Source organism: Bactrocera latifrons, unplaced genomic scaffold, assembly GCF_001853355.1.
Source record: "Bactrocera latifrons isolate USDA-ARS-PBARC rearing strain unplaced genomic scaffold, ASM185335v1 scaffold_56, whole genome shotgun sequence".
NCBI lineage: Eukaryota > Metazoa > Arthropoda > Insecta > Diptera > Tephritidae > Bactrocera > Bactrocera latifrons.
In genome coordinates, this window is record NW_017537223.1 from 1,317,706 (window position 1) to 1,337,441 (window position 19,736).

Consider the following 19,736-nt stretch of genomic DNA (forward strand, 5'->3'; position numbering starts at 1 on the left):
GCCTGCAGCGAAGAACAACAATGTCTTTGAGATTCAGCAAGAGTGCAAAAAGCAATATACACACGATGTACGGACGTGTTCATGTGCTCGACACCACTATAAACGTCACAATCGTGCAACGTGATTTGTATTACTACTTAGCTACGCTGCATACGCATGCGCATCCTGTCTAGCTCCAGCAAGCTCCAGCACTGGGGCACAGTAACCCGTCTAAACTTGTGAGGGTATTGTGTTTACATTTCGTGCTTCGTTTCCCAGCGCAAACACACAGCTTTCCAAGCATACTTACAGACGCGCACGCCGCCTTTTGCTTTGTAAGTCGGCACAATGCAATCGTGCGCGTGTGTGTGTATGTGTGTCGCTCGAACACGTCACTATTTAAATGCAACGTTAAATTTGCAATTGAAATGAAATCGTTCGCATGCATCTTCAGCGCGCTCCAGAGTACACAATCGTGCCAATGTCAAAGACGCTTTCGGCATTTTCTTATTGCCAGGCGTCTCTGTGCTCGAAATCGACGTTGACAAAAGACTTTCGATTACTTCTGATTGCCTGCACTCAAGGTGACATCCAGCATTGTTGTGTGCCGGAGGTGAACGTTAGGCAGGCGGCGTGTGATGGAGACGTCTTTTCGTAGCCAAAGAACAGGAGAAATATAAAACTAGACGGAGCTAAAGGTCAGAGGGTTAAGACGATATTCAATTTGATGTTTTTGAACTGCAGACAGCACATTTTTTAAGCATTAAAATGGCGCTGTAGTCGTCGAGGGCGAACATGCAGTCCCCTTGAGCTCGACATGTTCATTTGTCTGAGACACATGGTACAAGAAGTACTGTGACACATAACTTTCTATTAGAGCCTTATTGCCGCTTAAAAGGGAAAATAATTTGGCTTCTCTATTAAATCACAGTATAACTGACATATCTGACCACACTTTAACGAAGAAAATTCTTTAAATCTACACACGTGAAAACGACGGTCTATTTCTTTCGAGAGCGTAGCTTGAAATATTAGGTTATCAAAAAGTCTTGCGGTATTTTCGCTAGTAGGCGCTCAGAGCGCGTAGTTCTGGAACTATTCGTCGCATCGGGTCATGCTATACCTTTTTGGAAAGCTCATTTCACGCGCTAACACGTGTTTGATTGATTGTAGTTTCTCTTAAGTCGTTCGTGAGTTATAGTGTCGCAAACATGGAGCAAAATAAAGAGAAAATACGGCATATTTGACAGTACTACTACAATAAATGAAAAAATGCATCTCAAGCCGCCAAAAAAATGTGTGCAGTTTATGGACCCGATACAGTTTCCATTTCCACCGCACAACGAGGGTTTCAACGTTTTCGTTCTGGTGTAGAGGTGGTCGAAGATGCGCAACGTTCCGGAAGGCCTGTCGTCGAAAATTGCGATAAAATCGCTGAATAGGTCGAAAGAGGCCGGCATAGTAGCAGTCGTAGCATCGGTCAAGAGCTGGGCATGAGTCATCAAACCGTTATAAAATAAAAAACTAAAATAAATAAAAATACCGCAAGACTTTTTTGACAACCTATCATTATTTTGTTACCTTGGTGACCATAATGATATTTCGCGATCTATAAATGAGGATGTGGAAGTGGACTTTGATGGGTTCCGTGAAAATCGCACGTCAGTTTGGTTTTCTTCACAAACTAAAGACCCGCAAGTTTGGGAATTAATTTTAGAAGCCCAATACAACAGTTTGTGCCCAAAATTTGTTAGAAATTTAATTCATCCATTGTTGTTGTGCCGGCATTCAAAATTACTCCCATCCGAAGCGCTTGCAGCCAAATCGTTAATTATCCTTCAATAACAATGAACGAATTTATTACAACAAACACACTTTTAATAATCGCTTAAACGGGAGTTAATCTACAATATTACCGTTGAATGCATAAATTCTTGAACAATAATTGGCGTCTGAATTATGACTGTTTTTGAATAAAAGCAATAACCTTTAAGCCGGTCTTAAGGCCAAGCACAAGCGATAAAACTCGGAGCAGCACACACACACAAAAAATATTTCAACGGAAAACAACGAGATTGCATAACAAATCGCAGCGGCAGATTGGCAACAAAAACTGCTTGAAATTCGCACGACCTACCAGCGAACATTTCTGTTTTGGCCTTTGATTTCCCAGCTGCTTTGATAAGTACTTCAAAGGATTAAAAGTAGGCTGGTGCAAGGCTTGGGAAGGCACCGGTGGACGGCGGTAGGAAGATGCGCCATGCGCGCTGAAAACAACGAACTTGCCCCACAGCCGTAAAATAAATTTCCACGCGGCTGCTGGTTGGCAAAGTCATGGACGTCGAGTCAGCCAGCTAAGTGGCCAATGTCTTCCCAACAACATGGACTCCTTCACAGTGGCCTGGCGTCTTGTTTCAGTGCTGTGAGGGAGATAGGCCAAAGCGGAAACGTTGCAGACACATTTTCAAAAGGAATTTGTGGCAGAGCACAAAAGACTCGTGCCGACAAACCGTCTTTTGCAGAAGGGGTGTGGCTGAGTGAAGGAGTTATTTCGCGGTGTATGTGCAATATCTGTTCTTCTCGGTTTTGTATTAGCCTAAAGTCTAGTATTCTCATCGCAATCGCAGTGGTTGCTACACAAGTCATCGCTCAGAGGCGGATCCTGAAGGGTTGAAATGTAAAATTGTCTAAATTAGTTCCGAAACGCAGAAAATATTCGAGCTATGAGAAGTAAAACTGTCAATTTCTCTAATCCAACACCACTTACTAATCCAGATAGTTCGACTACGGCTATTGTAGGATTTCAAAACGGCAGCATGCAAGGAAATTTATATTCTCAAGCTTTATTTTTCACCCATGCTTGCGCCCCTGATATAACTTAAAGAAACGCCTCTGTAAAACCGAGTTGCATACCTCCTACATACCAAAACTTTGCAAAAACAGTTGTTTTAATACAGCATTCCTTTGCTGCGACATGAAGTTAGAACTGAAACAGGATAAAGAAATTCATTGAGAACTAGAATTCGTTGAAAATTGAATTGGCAGCGGTGTTAATGTCGAAAGGAAATACACCAGACACCAGTCTGGCCAACGTTTATATCTGGTCAAAGAAATAAAAAGAGAGGATATTCAGCGTTGATGTAATGGAAAAGTTTACTTGCGGTTTCAGGAATGGTAAACTTTACAACTTCAAATGTCAAGAACAAAGACGAATTGAGCACTGGTAATCTATTGTTTGGAATCAATTGGACATTTAAACATTGACTCCGAGAATTTACAAGTTTTGGATGAATTAGCAACAAATATACCAAGCAAAGTTGTAGAATAGTAAGAGAAACGTTAATTCTCGAGGATATTTGCAGCACTCAATTTCCTAAGGTTATATCATAAATAAATATAATTGTTTTATATCTACGCATAATGCACATACATATGCATATATATATATATATATAATTCACTAACATTTAACATAAACCCTCATATCCCGCAAAACTAACAAATTACCCCATTTGTACGAAATATCCCATATTACCTTGGATATGCAACACATAAGGCCTAAGAGAAGGAAATGTGAACACTGGTAGAAATCCACCTCAGAATTCACCACTATATGTAAACGCCGAAGTGCCGCTAAACAGCTGATAAAACGTAAACAGGCTAAAGCAGCTGTAGTCCAAATTGATTTGCTAACAAATTTTAAATTGGAACTAAAATATATAAATACAGTTCTAATTGATCAGAAATAATAATATTAGGACGTTTAACAAAAATGTGCAATTAATTCAGTGTAATATCTTAAGTTGTCAATAAATTAATTAGCAAATACAAGAGAAAACAATTCATGAAGGCGCCACTTGTTGCCGGTAATTAAGAAATAGTGGAAGTGTTTTTGATTTCAAAACTATTCATACATAAGTATTTAAAACGAAATGCATTTATAAATTTTAAAGAATAATGCTTTTCAACACTACGTATACCTAGTGGATATTAAAAAGTAGGAAGTAAAATTGGATATTTTAGCACGCTCAGTCATTAAACTATAAAGCAAACGTAGATGCTGCAGTTACCCATTCCCTTCTTGATTAAGTCGTCGTGTTAATTCAAGTTATTATTCGTACATTGCCCTACAAGTAGTTTAAGTGTGGCAAATAGTTGCATAAAAAATCGGAAAAACTGTTCCTTAATTTGCAAACCACATTAACCAATACAGCGACCACCACGGGCGTCAATGCCACAGCCAATGTGAAGCAGTTACGTCAACAAAAGCGCTTCAAAAGTTTACAACTTTCCTGCAATATCAAATTGTAACGCTATACCAGTATATCGCTTTGTTCATTTGGAGCAAAAACTTTTGTAAAATAGCTATAAAAAATTGCAAATAAAGGACGAGTGCACGGCAAGTGCAACTGCAACTATAATAGAACTTGTGTATATTTGTACATATACTAGCTGCATAAACTTGTGCAGGTTTAGCCATAAAATACGAGTAAAATGCAATTTGTAGAAAAGCTAAAAACTTTTATTTTGAATTAAACAAAATAAAGTTCACAAATATTATGTCATATACAATCTGCGGAGTAGATTCCACAAGTGAGTTTCAGTCAGTTAACCAGACAGCAGTTGACATTGTATGGACAACTTTCAAACAACCAACTATGTACTTGCATAATTTCAACTTTTATGTGTTGAATTTAAATTACTTCTCAGAAAACTGTTGTGCGGGTTATTGCTGACCGTTTCCTTATATATATATATATTAATTTAAAATTTAAATTCTACATGTGAAATATTTCCTTAAATTCTTATATGTATGTACACATATTAAAAAGCACAAATTTAAATTTTAAATTACAAATCGCCTGTCATTTTCAAAAGTTTTATATTTCAGCCAACATTCGTTTCGTGGTATGCAATTCGAAGGGCACTTAACATAATTTGTCGACGGACATGGAAGCGCATTGCACACCATGTCCACCTAATCTGTTTATCTACAAGATAAGCTCTGGCTATGAATCTGACGCTTAATACAACAGAGTATAACAAGCCATACGAAAAATAACAAGAATTACACAAAAAAGGCAGCAATAACAAAATTAAAACTTTTCAATCCGCACACAGACGAGTTGTTTTTTGACAAGTGATATAACTGCGGTTGCAGTTGACCAGCTTCTCCCTACTGTTCCGGCTATACGCTATCAACGGACATTCAGCTGAACAACTTTATCCAAGAACGGGGTGAAGCGCAACAAAAGATGGCAGCAAACACCAACATTGCCACAACCGACATCAACAAGCAAGGCGAACGGCCACGGGACAGCACCCGCATGACGTTTGTTGCCGGCTCACCAGCGCCACCGGCATCGTCAACATCAGCCTCGCCACAACGAAAGCGAAATCAAGAACAATGCTCTACGAAAATATTGCAGGCACTACTGGGTATTGCAGCGCAACCGCAAGGGGTGGCACAATCGGACGAGCCGGAATCAGAGGCAACGCTAAACCAGCAGTGGCATATGGAATTGAGCCAAATTGAGTTGATCTATCGCGCGGAGGGTAATGCAAATTTGGTGCTAGCATTGCCGCAATTTAAAAAAGTTTTGCGTCTGCCAAAAACGTCGAGACTGCCGACAACTAGCCGCAGCAACAGTTCCAAATATAACGAAATGAAAATTGGTAATACACAACAGCTAACGGATGCGAATGTGGCGAAGGGGCGGCAAGTGTCCGACAAAGAGTGGCAGCAACATCAACAACAACAACAAGAACAACGGCAAACTCAAGAAATGCAATTGCAACATCAGTCAGAACAGCAAAAACATCAGGAGGTAGTCCAAAGTGCTTCCGACCCGGCTGTAAATCAAAATGCAAAAGGTTAGTTTTTGTGGCAGGATATTATGTGGTGCGCTACTGTGTCCTGATGGTGGCGTTATCGACCCGCACAACCAGCAAAGCGCCATCAACACTATGTCCATTGTTGTTGTGCTAGCAATATTGCTTGGGCAGCAAAGACACACTCACACATACATACATACATGCATTTAGAGACATAAACAGCTCAGCATTACAGCGTGCTGTGGCATTTGCTGCTGCCGCTGTATTGTTATTTCTGTAGTGGCGTAGAAATGTTTGTTGGCAAAACTTGGCACGAATCTCTGACGAAATGTGTTTATTTCATTTATTTGTTATAAAATTCCATTGGCTACGCCACTTGCAATCGCCACTGGTAGCAGCTGTGCTCCGTGCCAGATTTTGCCGTGCACTAAGCCATCTACATAAATGCTTTGACTGCTGCTGCGCATAGTTTTCATTGCTGGTCATTTTATTGTTGGCTAATTTATTTCAAATTGTAACCGCAATTGCAGACTTGACAATGGAGGATTTCGTAGCTTACATCGAGGTAATACGAAAACTACTTGGTAGCGAGTTTGTATTCGAGACCGAGATTGTGCGGATAACGGCAGAGAAGGACATACGCTGTATAAATGAACGGATTCGTGCGGATCGACCAGGTGAGTTGGCGGGCGGGTAAGCAATTGAGTAGAGACAAATAGGAAAGGTAATAAATTTTATGGAGATTTGCTATGTACACGTTATATTAAACATTTCTATGCCTTTTCATTTATGTATATGTATATAACGTTGTAAATGTAGGAGGATGAGCTGATTTGCGTGCAAATTTCGCAACTTTATTTTCTAAGAGTTTTATGTTGCAAACTTTGCGCAGTCAAGCTTTGTTTATGCGGTTTGTGCAGAAGATATGCGAACAAAAATTGTATTTAAATTAAATTTCGAAAAAATATCTGTAATATATTTTAAGTATAGAACAACTTTAAACTTTGTCGTCACGATATTGCTTATCTCAGCAGTTCCTTACTAAATTATCATGGTGAATAGATTTGCTGAAATGGTAAGTAGGTTGGTAGAAAGGCTATCTGATGATGAACTTAKGCACCCTAGCGCAGCTTCGTTCTGGATACTGTAGCAGGTTAAACTCCTACTTGTCCAGAATGCCTTGCCAACCCCCACTAATTTAACACTCCCTTCCCTTTGGTCCGACCCCGTCGAAACAACATTATCCACGTTAACCCTTACCATCCCAACGGGGATTGATATACCGTTAAAACAACAACAACAACGTACTTAGGTCCTTAGGAAGATCTCTCCATCGGTTCTTTTCTGAACCACCCCGTGTCTCCGATAAAGAGTATCAGTCCATAAAATTTTATTTGTACAACGGACCTGGATTTTTAACTAGCCAAGAACTGTCAACTCGGCACCATTCCAATAACAACAAATCTTTCCCATTTAGTATCCTTCACTTCTATCTCCTGACAGCTTCTCAAATAGTCCTTATATATTGCTTATTATACAGGGTACCCTTGGCACTCCTACTATATTTCTTATATCATTCCTTTTAAGTTTTAATAGTCGCCATGTGCGGCCCAGATTCCATACATGTCACGTTTGCCTGCTTAATGAGCAAGTCAGATATTGCTTCCACAGAGACTCAGCTATCAATAAAATCTTTGTCGATTAAACACCTGAAAGTAACCAGAGAAAATCGGGTCAAAACCGGTAACCTGAAACCGGTTGTTGTGGGAATTGTACCGACATAAAAAAGATATGTCCTGCATACAATGAGCTCCCTTAGTAGACTAATCACCTCCTTACATGCCCCATGAAACCAACTCAACTCTCAAATCTTCGAAACAGCCTGTTCCCTGGGCCTCCCATTGTAGAATCCTGATGGCAATTTTATTACGCTTTACGAGGGCTTTAACAGGGTTTAGACAACAGTTACAAAAACTGCAACACCAAGCTATAGCGCCTATAACTATGCAAACTTAAAAGAATGTAAGCTTATTGTTGTTGTTTTGCTAAGGACTAATCTCTCTTTAATACCCCTTACCCTGCATACAAATACACTTCAATGCAGTTTGTTTTGCTACGAACTTTCCAGAAGAAAAAAAACAACATTTCCACAGAGTTAGCACATACGCCATTTGTTATTGTTGGATTTTTGTGCTGCATCATTCCAAAGCAATACTCTTTTCAATTTCCACAGGATTGTTATATAGCAGCAAGCTGTAATGGAACCAAACCACCGCCTTAGTGTTGCACGAATTTTGCTGCACTGGCACATTTTATTGTGCGTCACTTGCCACACCGCACGCCTGCCTCCCACCCTCCTTTCTGACAGTCATTGGATTTCGGCTATTATTGCTGCCACAACCTTGCTGCCCCACATCCCCCGTGCCAGCAGCAGCGCATGCAATCGATCATAAAATTCTTCTATGCACTTCGGCACACCGACGGGCTTCAGGATCATAAGCGCTCAATGCAGTGGAGTCACAGTGTGAATGATTGTGGCATTATTGCAGCTGCACATTGTAGCTTATTGTTGCCTCCCATTCGTTTCAATTTCATAAGGCATTCTTTACGACACACCAAACTCACCGGGCGATAAAGGGCCATGATGGAAGAGAGAGAGACAGAGAGGTGATAATGTTAGGTGCTGTTTGCGAGGCGTTTGGGGCATTCCCAGCTGACTTATTAAGCGTTTTAGTACACGCCAACCGAACAATGACAACTAACAGCTGGTGCAAAATGCCGCACGCTGGCGGCTGGGATGACGCTTGAGATGGATGGCAGTGGTGTGCTGCAGCAGGCGGTCATGTGGTGTGAGTGACACACGTGGTTGCTGCAAACCTAATATTTCAACAATGTTAGCTTTGTTGTGCTCGCTGGCGCTGTGTAAATAGTACACATTCAGTGGGTTTAGCTGTAGCCATAAAGTAAATGCGTCCATATTGTGCAATATCGTAGTAAAATGCCCATTTCCTTAAGAATGTAGCACGCCACTCAGCACTCACACCGCTACGTTCATTTCAGCATTTTCATCAATTGCATTTTTTTACTATATTCTCCCTTTTATTTTCTTTTCTTTTCTTTTCTCTTTCATTTCGATTTTCCTGTGCTCGGCGCTGGAACTACCCACACACACATCGTCCCGTTGGCGCTGGCGCTTTTGCAGCTTATCGTCGTGATAAAGAATTTTGTGGGGAATTCGGTTTGCTGCTGCCAGATGCTACACGCTTACCAATAGCATTCGATATTTTACTTTCCAATTTGCAGGTGAGTTTGGCAGCGCTGCCGTTAGATGAATTATGATGGTGTTCAGGTGTAATGCTGTTGCATGGAATTCCTCACACATACACACACATACAAAGCTATGTAAATGCCTGGTAAAAGCGCACCTCGATTGCATCAGTGTTCAGGTGTTTGTTGTTGCCAGATCCACTCTCGGTGGGTATTGATTATAAATACTGTTTTTTGTTATATTTTTTGTTGTTTTTGGTGTTCATAGAACTACACCAATTTCGGCTTCTTTATTGCGCCATCGGTGCAACGTGGCCATGCAACAGTGGCAATAAATCATCGCACTCATTTTTCTCTTTAAACCGGAGAACAGCGGACCCAGTGGTTTATAGTTCGAACTAAAAAACAAAAAAAAAAAACATATCAGGCAAGATTTTTGTTCACAAAAGTGATCGTTAACCTGGTTTAGGAGCATATTTCGGTGCAACGAGCATTTTAGCAAATTTTTAATGGCTGTGCCATGGAATGAGTTGGCATTTTATTACACTGTGGCTTAACTTTTTTTTTACATAGTTTGGTGAAAACAAAAAATCGCTTTATTGAGCGTTTATATGTCGAAATCTATAAGCCAATTTATGGGCAAAAATAGCAATTTTCAAAAATTCCAGGTAAAGAATATTTGCGCACGACAATAGAGGCAACGAAAATTGAGACACTCCCTACGTTTTTCAAAATCTGTCTCGGCAAACTACACACAGGCCATATAAGGATTACTTCCGTCCATATTTATTTGCAGTTAAAAAAACTTAACACTAATTAACAGTAAAGTTAACAAAAAAGGCGGAAAGTAATATGTTTGATATATATGTAGGTATATATGTATAAGGTTTAGTATGATTGGTGGGCCGGTGGGATAATCGGTCCATATTTTTTCAAAAATGACACCGGTGAGAACGTAACCGTCAATTGGAACCTTTATCGCGCCATGATAAAAAACTATTTGATGCCTGAAATTGAAGCTCGTGATCTCGGTGGCACATCTCATCAAGCAATGGATTTATTGAGAGAACACTTCCGTGAACAGATAATTTCACGTTTTGGACCGGTCGATTGACTACCAAGATCGTGTGATATGACTTTTTCTGTTGGGAACGTGTAACGTGTAAACGGACCAACTCGCTACGATTCAGGCTCCACGCGTGTCATACGCCAGTTAACAGTCGAAATGCTGGAACGAGTCATCGAAAATTGGACTCAATGCACCGACCATCTGAGGCGTAGCCACGGCCAACATTTAAAAGAGATAATCTTCAAAAAATAAAAGCCAAAGAATGTTCTTTAAAATGATAATGAACATTCCTCATGAAATTTGCAATTTCTGTGTGTTTTTTTTTTTGTTTTTTTTTTTTTTTTTTTTTTTTTTTTTGTGTTTTTTTTTTTTTTTTTTTTTTTTTTTTTTTTTTTTTTTTTTTGTCTTTAAAAAAGTAGGTAACCTCGAAATGCGTCACCCTTTATATACTGTAAATTGAACAAATCGGAAGAAAATAAGTAGGCGTGGTGGAAGTCCGAATTCGTCCGAATTTTCACGTGGTGGTTGCAATTTGTATGATTTCATTTCCAAATTTGATACCGATTCCTATGAAGCCTTTTAATGTTGGATGTGAAGTTTAATGCGGCGACGTATTTAGTAGTAAGTTATCACACATTTAGTAGGTTTCAACATAACCAATATGTTGGGAGAGGGAGGAGTTATAATGCGATTTCACATTTTAAGGATAGCTTATATTAGTCCAGAACTTGACTTTGAAAATGGGTATTGGATTTTTTTTTTTTTTTGTTKTTTTTTTTTTTTTTTTAATACCAATAGATGCTTAAAAATGCTTCACAGAAAGAAATTTGATTTCCTTACTGAAATTATTGAATCTTCCTGTATATTTAGGTTACGTGTTTTTTGGGGGTCCATAACGATTAAGTAGGTTACTACTTAACTTGCTTTTTGAACAAAGTTTGCAAGGCCTTGGTTTTTCTTGTTTATGTTTTTTTTTCTTTTACTATGAGCTAGAGGCCGAAAGTCTATATCTATTCACCCTAAAGACGAAACGAAGGTTGGTATTAAACTTAACTTCTAGCAATTGAAAAATAGAGCAACTTATAGCCTTTAACTCCAACGTAGTTGGGCAGATCGTGCTGAATACGGAAAAGAGGGTTAATATTCCAATAGAGAATATCCAAAGTAGTTAATGATACATGAAAACCCATAACAATCAACAGTTAGTTATTAATTTATGGAACCGCTGCAGTAATTTTTATATCACTCCAATATGCATATCAGCTGGTTTACGCGCTTACATACTTCCTTTATGCGACTTTTGTATGTTCTTTTCGATTGCACATTAACATTTTTAACGCCACCATCGTGTGCAGCCAATTGAAAGCACAATAATTGTTTCCAATTTGAACTTGCTTGCACCGTTATGCACCGACTACCATTCGTACTTTTCATACTTATGCTATATAACTGGAATTTACGCCATTTACAACCACATATTTCTGTGGGTGTGTGTGTGTGTGTGCTCGTTTACTTTATGCACTTTATTGTTGATGCTTTCCAGCAGCAATTTCACATTTCACAGCAGACCCACAGTGCGCGGCAATTAACAATATGTTGTTTATTCTTCTCTTTCCATAAAACGTATAACGGAACACATGGCAAACAACAACACCCAAACAAATACGGCAATAAAAACGGCGTAAAATAAAAAATGCAATCGAAGGCGGAATTGATCGGCGACACATACGCCATCGAAATAAAACCGAAGCAAGGCTGGCTGCTACCCAGCGAGGTCGTCAGCAATTTATGCGAATTGGAGAAAGGGCCAGTGCTGGCCACAGCGACGGCAGCGTCGGCGGAGCAGCAGCAAGACAGCAAAGGGGCGGAGGGTGTGGAGGGAATGGCAGTGCCAGCGCGCAGCCACGTCGCAAGGTGTCGCTTCTGTGCGATGCAATTTCTGAAGGTAAGGCGGGCGAGCGCGCAACGTAAACGCCAGCGACAATGGCATAAAAAGCGCTGACGAGCAGCCACAACGCCAACAACGGCCGAAAGCGCAAAGGCGGTGGTAGAAAAATAATAACGGTTCAACAAAACACCGGCATACCGCAGCATTGCCGGCAAACAATTCCGTTTATTTCGCTTATTCCGTTTTCCATTGCGCGCACTTGCAATTGCCCGGAACGCCACGTGGTGCGGCACGTGGTATGAGCAACATTGCTGCCCGCGGTCGCGTTGCGCCGAGCGAGCGAAATTGTCATTGAATGCGCCGTGCTTTATTGCGCCACTGCTACGGTGATTCTACGCTTCTGCTTGGCTGCTGAAAAGCTGAAAAGCATTTCTTATGCAAATTCAGTCGTTGAACCGCAAACAGATTCCTGCTTTTTACTCCACGCTTCCGCCATGCATTTTTATGCGCTCGCCGTTGCTGGTGTGTGCATTCTCTATGTGTGTGTGCATGTATATTGGCGTGTTGCGCTTTTAATACTGCTTTTGTTTACGGCGCTTTGCTGCTCGTTTTTACTTCCGTCACTTTTTGCTGCTCTTATTCGTTTGCTCTCTTCCCTGCAGCTGCACACGGGCAAAATCAACAGGCGAACTTCTTATTGCCCGCTGGCGTTGTTTTCCGGGTAAGTTGTGCGGCATCTGCTGGATCTATTTTTTGAAATTCTTATGAGCACTAAGCGGAAGTTCCGAAGTATGTGCGTAAGCGGCTTTTGATTGTTGAATTATGCCGCAAAGTTTTTGTAGCGCAAACTCCTCATGCATAGTTAACAGAGTTTGCTATTTCTTATAATTGGTTTGCAATTGATTTCATTTCTGGTTTGCTTACTAATTCTTGTTTGTTGTCTTGTTTTCCTGAAGTGTTCCGACGCAAATGGTTACCGCCATCGATGCTCTGCTGCGGTGTCCGCAAAATAATTTACGAGTATTTCGTAACGGTATTTTAGTGTATGATGGCGAGAAGCATTGCTACGAAGATTTCGTGCAGAATATATTTCCCGGGTAAGTGCGCTTCTTTTGATTACTTATAATCACATTATTATTATTATGGAATATGATTCTGCAAATATGTGAGAAAAATTTATTATAAATATAAATATAAAGGGTTATCAATTTCGATATTCCCAAATTGTTTAAAGAAAAACGCATAAACTTGAAAATTAATGGGAAATGTTAATTATTATTCGGAAAAACTTTCTTGAACATTTATTTTTTAAAGATTATCTTTTTTAAATGTTGGTCGCGACTACGTCTCATATGGTCCAACCGTTGTCTCCAATTTTCGATGACTCGTTCGAGCATTTCGACTGATAATTGGCGAATGACATGCGTGATGTTTTGCTCCAAGACCTGAATCGAAGCGGGATTGTCCGCATAGACTATAAACTTTACATATCCCCGCAGGAAAAGTCTAACGGTAGGATATCATATCATTTTTCTTGGTGGCCAACCTACCAGCCCAAAACGTGAAATTATCTGCTCATCGAAGTGTGCTCTTAATATATCCATTGATGCGATGTGTGAGTAGTGGTGCCGTCTTCTTGAAAAAGTTGCCAAAAACACCAACTTCCACCAAGTCCACTGTGAAGGGCAGTCAGTGCATGTGTGAAGTTAGTTGCGTCGAAGTCTGGTTGGTATATTATCTTGTTGCACCTTGGAGGCGGTTCCGCTTCAAGCTTCAAGCAGGTGATTGCAGAGATGATGCCTACGAAAACAACCCAGCAGAGTGGAGCAAACAGGCCGCACTGTGTAACTGTTCGATAAGAGATATCAAAAGACATCTCGTTATATTCCGGAGTGCAGTATTTTGGCACGTCTGAAGCTTGCTCGTCTGCGTAGTAGACTGGCCGTCCGATTGCCTTGTAAGTGGCGAACAAAGTTTCTTTGTCTTTTCCCCAAGTGCTGCCGGCTAGCGTTAAAGTTAAATCTATACTCCTTCGTCCAGTTTGTGAATATGGTCGCTGTGGATTTAGTGGGGGAGAGGACGAATTTTCAAGTAGAAAATATTATTTTCTAACGTCATATTGTGTAATGCGATCGCAGTTATACAACGCGAGATTCAGATTACCAAAGCCGTTATTGGAAGAATAATGGATATCACTAATTTAAACTGAAATTAGTACGAGTATATAATCTCGGCAGTCTCATGTTAAAGTTCAAAAACGGGCACATTATTGAGGGGTAAAACCAACTTTTTTTTCTCAGTGTTACAAACATACGCTGTTAACAAAGAAATTCTGAAATTTTTGAAAAAAGATATCGGCCATTTTGACGCTATTTCCGTTGACTCCTCGGGAAAACTCCTTACAGAATCATCTAAAGTGAAAAAATACATGTTCAGTTGGTCAAATAGTGGTTAGAAAAATTCTTCGTCAAAGTTTTAGGAATTGTATCGCAAAGACCTATGTAAAATTTCATGAAGATCGGTTGAATAGTTCTCGAGAAATCTTGTCAATCGAATTCAAAAACACAGTTTTGTGAAAAACTCGCCTAGCACAAGTTCTCAGCAGTATCTCTGCAACTATTACTCGGATCAACTTGAGAATTTAGGAAAATATTCTAAAATTCGATTTTTTTAATCCCGTAAACCCATGTAACCCCTTAACTTGGTGTAATTTTTATTGCTCCTTACAGTATACAGACAGTGCCTTCAAAATTTGGAATTTCTCACATAAAAATGGTTGGTATGAGACTTTATCTTCTCAAGTTGGCTCTTATGGCTGACTTTTTATAAATAATATCGGCCAATTTGCGATTACCACTTTCTGGGCCAGTGGGTTTTTGAAAATTCGCTTAAAAATAGTTAGAAGTTGAGCAATTTTTATATCTTAAAGTCAGTAAAAGTTCGCGACTTTTTATTGTGACCGCTCAAATGTGTGAAGCGCCATCAATCAGAGCAATATATTTTTACGCGGCGCACACATTTTGTCGCACTTCGACACAATTTTGGCCTTTTTTCGTATTTAAGTTGCAAATAAATGGAACAACCATGGCTGCACAATTACATTTGCAGTTGAGTGCGCTCACAATGGACCGACTGCACACGCACACACATTCCGTTGATCACTTTGGTTAGGTCCTCCGCTTCTTCCATTTGCGCTCACTCGGCACTGTGTCCCAGAAAAAATTCAATAAATAACACAAACTAAACAATTCATTTATTTATTCAACCATTTTTCCTCTCTACTGTAAATAAATATTTGACAACATTTTTCGCTTTTGTACACTTCTACACACTCTTTTCGTTTGTATATATGTATGCAACATGCACTTCACACGCGACCACTGCCCACTCGTGCCGCAACCGGTGCTGCCCTCGATGGAATGACGACACCTTTTGGCGCACTGGACCGGCGCTGGTCGTCAACGTGCCACATCCATAACATAACATGACATTGCAATGAAAACTGCAATTCTGCAACAATAACAACAACGTTGACAAAAATGAAAAAACGGCAATAAAATGTGAAAAATGCCGAAAAATGGCGAAAAATGTCCAACAACAGGCAAATAGAGCTTTTAAAAGATTTGGTGGTGGCATGCTTGCTGAGGGACTACACGGCCAACAATAACGACAACGGCAGCGGCGGTGGCGGTGGCGACGAAGGTAGCAGCAGCAGCGTTGCTGACATTGTTGAAGTGGCCAAAGCTGCTTCTGGTCAGCCACACTTAAGCGCGGCGTCAGAACAAAGCGCCATGGCAGAGCAGAGGCAAAGAGCGGACAAGATGTGGAGGGCGACGGAAGAAAGTAGCGTGATGCCAGCACACCTAACAGATGGTGGCCGAGGGGCGACGGTGCCGGCAGCACGAGTGGCTTCTAGAGGGGCGCCAACTCCGCACCATCCACGGACCAAGACGACGACAAGGACTGACACTGTTGCACTGGAGACAGCTTCGCAAGCACAAATCACCGAAGTGGAAACGCTGTGCTTACCGGCAAATTGTGTGCTGCAAAAAATTTTGCATCTGCAATTGTTGGCCAAGGTGAGGAAACCTTCACGTTAAGTGTATGCAAATGTGCGACTGTGTGTGTGTGTAACTTTATTTAAATGTCCTTTTGTTGTGTGTGTTTGGTTGGCGGCCGCGTCGGTGAAGCAGCGCGACAACATGGCTAACCGGTCTGGGATTTACACAGAACGAGTTGGTGATTTTTCAGCAAACCGAGAAATAAAAACAATGTGGGAAAGGTGAAAAGCAAAATAAAATTAAAAATGCTACCGAAATGAAGTCCAACAATAAAACCGACAACGCTCGCCGAATAAGAGACGAAAATATAAATTAAAATTAAAATGCGACATTGTATGTGAACAGTTTAACAGTTAACACAGGTCGGCATTAGGGGTATGACCTCTCAGTAAAGAGAATAGAAGTAAACCAAAAGCCACCGGCGCCTTTAACGTCCCAATCCTTTTGATGTCGAATACTCGCTGTTAGACCAAAGTGTGGAGAATTTCTTTAAGGCTACCTAACAGAGCAATTTACAACCTCTGGAACGTAGGAGCCCCTTATGCAGTTAATGGGTTTGTCCGGAAAGTAATAGAACTGATTTTCTCACGCCGCGACTGTAGTTCGGAGCGAGCGCGCACCGAATGGATTCGGTAGATGGTGTTCCTAGCTAACGAACGACCAGCAGGTCAGTGTGTTTTGGTGGCACCAGGCCTTGTTCTAAAGGCCCGGAAGAGGTCGCTGAAGAAGAAAAAGAGGAAGGATGAGCAAAAACTGAGAACTACTTTTAGGATGGTCATACCCCAACAATGTCGACTTGTTTACGTGCGTTGATCGCAAAACGGCAAACTGCCACTCAAGTGGTTGGCCGAAAAGTGTGCAGCTAGTAATTTCCACTTGGATGCCGGCCAAGGTAATGGGAAATGAAAAGCCGCCACCACGACCAAATAAAACAAATGCTGGCACACGCTTACCCTTGGACATGTGTGTGTCGGGAAGTAATTGTCAGTACAGTCAGCTTATTCGGCGCTTTGGCACTGCCCGCGTTTGTTTGGACGGCTTGTCAGCTTCGTCTTCACGCGGTCGGTGGTCAGTGGACGATTGTTGGCTGGCTGCCGTCGCCTTTGTTTAAGTTATATTTAAGAATGTCGTCAATACTTCCTTTTGCTTTCAAGCGACATTTTTATCGCATTTCTCACTCAATCCATCTTCCGTTCTCTTCAACTTCGCCGCGCTGGCATTCCGCAGCTCCACATGCCCACACTGCATGCGGCCGGTTATGCGCGTAAGTCGGAAAAATCATACAACGCCTTAAAAGCCTTGTTGCAACGTTCATGCCAGCAACAAATTGGAGATGCATTGCAGCCCGTGGAAGCATACATGCTGGGCGCCACCGCGCTGGACTGCTCGATAATGGTGGCGTTTCAGGAAATATCCACGCACAATACAGAGCACGCGCATCCACGCTCGCAGTAAGTAGAATGATAATCTTATGCAGCTGCCACCGCGTAATTAATGACATATTTAATTCACTTTTTCTTTTTTTTTTTGCTCGCTTCTTTCAGTGAAATGACAACTATGGCTGCGCTGTCGAGGTATTGCGTCGGCTTGCCGCGCTATAAAAGGACCTTCCTCACCAAAGTCACGCTGGTCGACCTGGATCCGAAGCCTGATAGTCACTTGTGTAAATACATTAAACAGACGTCTCAAGCCCTCAACTTATTTATGGATAGCAGTTCCTGATGGCTCGCTTGTGTGCCTTGGCGCGTGTGTGTGTGCTCACAAGGCGAAAGAGTCGGTAAAAGCCTTGAAAAGGAAATACGGCATAACATTAACGCTCCGGAATATAAATAAAAATATGTAAATACATCTCTCTTTTTTGTTAATATATGCTTCGTAATAAATGCAGTCTTAAATTAAAAAATGCACTCAGTCTCAATGTGAAGTCTTTCTTGCGTGTGTATATACAGTGAAACCTCATTTCAATATCCTATTCATATATATTATACTAAATAGGTAGGTTTAAATTCCTTGAATTAGTGCTGAAAAGATTCTGGATTAAAGCTCACGGCAACTGGCAAGCGATCTGTCAGGCCAGATGTTTGAAAGTTTTTGGTTATGCGTCATAGAACTCGTAATAACTCTGATAAAAAACCGAGCAAACAGTCGCTACAATATTCCTACAGATGGGATAAATAAGATGGGTAGGTCGTGCGACGTTTTCAATCCACTCTTGGAGAATATAAATCGAACTGCAGAACTAAAAAGAGAAGAGAAGAACTACTGCTGGTGTTCCCCGATATTGATATCATTGGCCTCAACAACCGCACCGTTAGTTCTACTTTCAGCAGATTGGATAAGGAAGCGGAGCAAATCGGTCTGATAGTGAATGAGTATAAGACGAAATATCTCCTGCCATCAAACAAACAGTTTTATAAGTTCCCTTTCGACTTCATTTCTGGAAATTTTGTGGATTCCGACCCGAAAGCACTTCTCCGGCTTGGCGGTCAAGAATTCACTCTAATTCAAACTAATTTCTGAAGTAATTCCATTGAGAGCGTTTTGCATCGACTGGAGTCAGGGGAGGTAAGGTCTGGCCTATAAGGCAGGTGAGACAAAACTTAGCAGCCGCTCTTTTCCAATAAGTTTTAACCGGTCAGTTAACATAAGGCTGAGAGTTGTCATGATCGAAAAGTATTGTCTCCTTTAAAATCCTTAGAAATAGACTCCTTATGCGCTGATGCAGAGCTACTAGCGCAATTTCCAAGCATTGAAGGCATCACGGAAGGCATTCTCGGGAATAACCTTAAAAGCCGAAGTGCTTGCATCCCCTCTGTCGTCTCAAAATGCGTCTGAGCTTAAAACTTTGCGCGCACATTGTCGGTGTTTGTCGAAATCACAGGTCTCCCATCACGGTCTTCATCAGCGACCTCTTCCCGGCCCTACAAAAAGGCTTTTGGCCATCGATACACACCACTTCTAAAGGAATATCTGGATAAGCCTGCTTGATCATATCAAACGTCTCTGACGCAGATTTACCGAATTTCACACAGAATTTAATCGTGTACCTCTACTCTAACGAAACGCGTCGCGCAAAAATGTTTGTCCTGACTCTCCAGGTGCTCGGAGACTAATGATCAGTTGATCGTTCGTTAGCTAGGAACGCCCTCTACCGGATCCAGGTGCGCGCACGCTTCGAAGTACAGTGCAGGCGGAAGAAAATCAGTCCTTTTACTTTCCGGACAAACCCTGTATTCTGAAAAAAAACAAGGACATAGCTTTCGACGAATATTCGAAATATTGGAATATAGTTATAGACTAGTAACCCAGCCGGACCGTCACTATGGTCTCTACTTAAAATATTCTTTTATTCTGCTCCATAAAAGGTGGAATACGTTTTGAAGCACCGCGCTCTTAAAATGAATGTCAGCGATAAGAAACTACTGACTGGTAGCGTCTAGGCGCACCCTCAAGTAAAATAGGAAGCAAAGTAAATTCGCTTTGTATAAGAAATAAATAAAATATTTCACACTATGTTCAACACGAATTTTTAGTACCCTTAAAAGTACTATTCATTAATTAACATCAAAATGTGTAAAGACTGATTGTCATAAAATAGTGAAAGCTTCCGACCTTCGAGTTTGGTTTCACATTTTGA

General features: G+C 41.0%; 1 protein-coding gene across 3 annotated transcripts in view; it reads left to right on the plus strand.

Moving 5' to 3' along the window:
• LOC108974510 (inositol-pentakisphosphate 2-kinase) overlaps window positions 1-17,980 on the plus strand; it is a 111,608-nt gene extending 93,628 nt beyond the window's left edge. Inside the window, exons 1-10 of one of the 3 annotated variants that reach the window (XM_018942398.1) lie at window positions 3,735-3,845; window positions 4,858-5,853; window positions 6,345-6,491; window positions 9,017-9,117; window positions 11,856-12,095; window positions 12,701-12,759; window positions 12,995-13,135; window positions 15,640-16,117; window positions 17,327-17,550; window positions 17,644-17,980. In XM_018942398.1, the coding sequence (XP_018797943.1) occupies window positions 5,235-5,853; window positions 6,345-6,491; window positions 9,017-9,117; window positions 11,856-12,095; window positions 12,701-12,759; window positions 12,995-13,135; window positions 15,640-16,117; window positions 17,327-17,550; window positions 17,644-17,821 (2,187 nt within the window). In that variant the 5' untranslated portion in view covers window positions 3,735-3,845; window positions 4,858-5,234 and the 3' untranslated portion in view covers window positions 17,822-17,980. Of the gene's footprint in view, window positions 1-3,734; window positions 3,846-4,857; window positions 5,854-6,344; window positions 6,492-9,016; window positions 9,118-11,855; window positions 12,096-12,700; window positions 12,760-12,994; window positions 13,136-15,639; window positions 16,118-17,326; window positions 17,551-17,643 lie in introns of those variants that run through there. The other 2 variants (XM_018942396.1, XM_018942399.1) reach the window with 2 other exon arrangements.
• The last annotated feature ends 1,756 nt before the right edge of the window (window positions 17,981-19,736 follow it).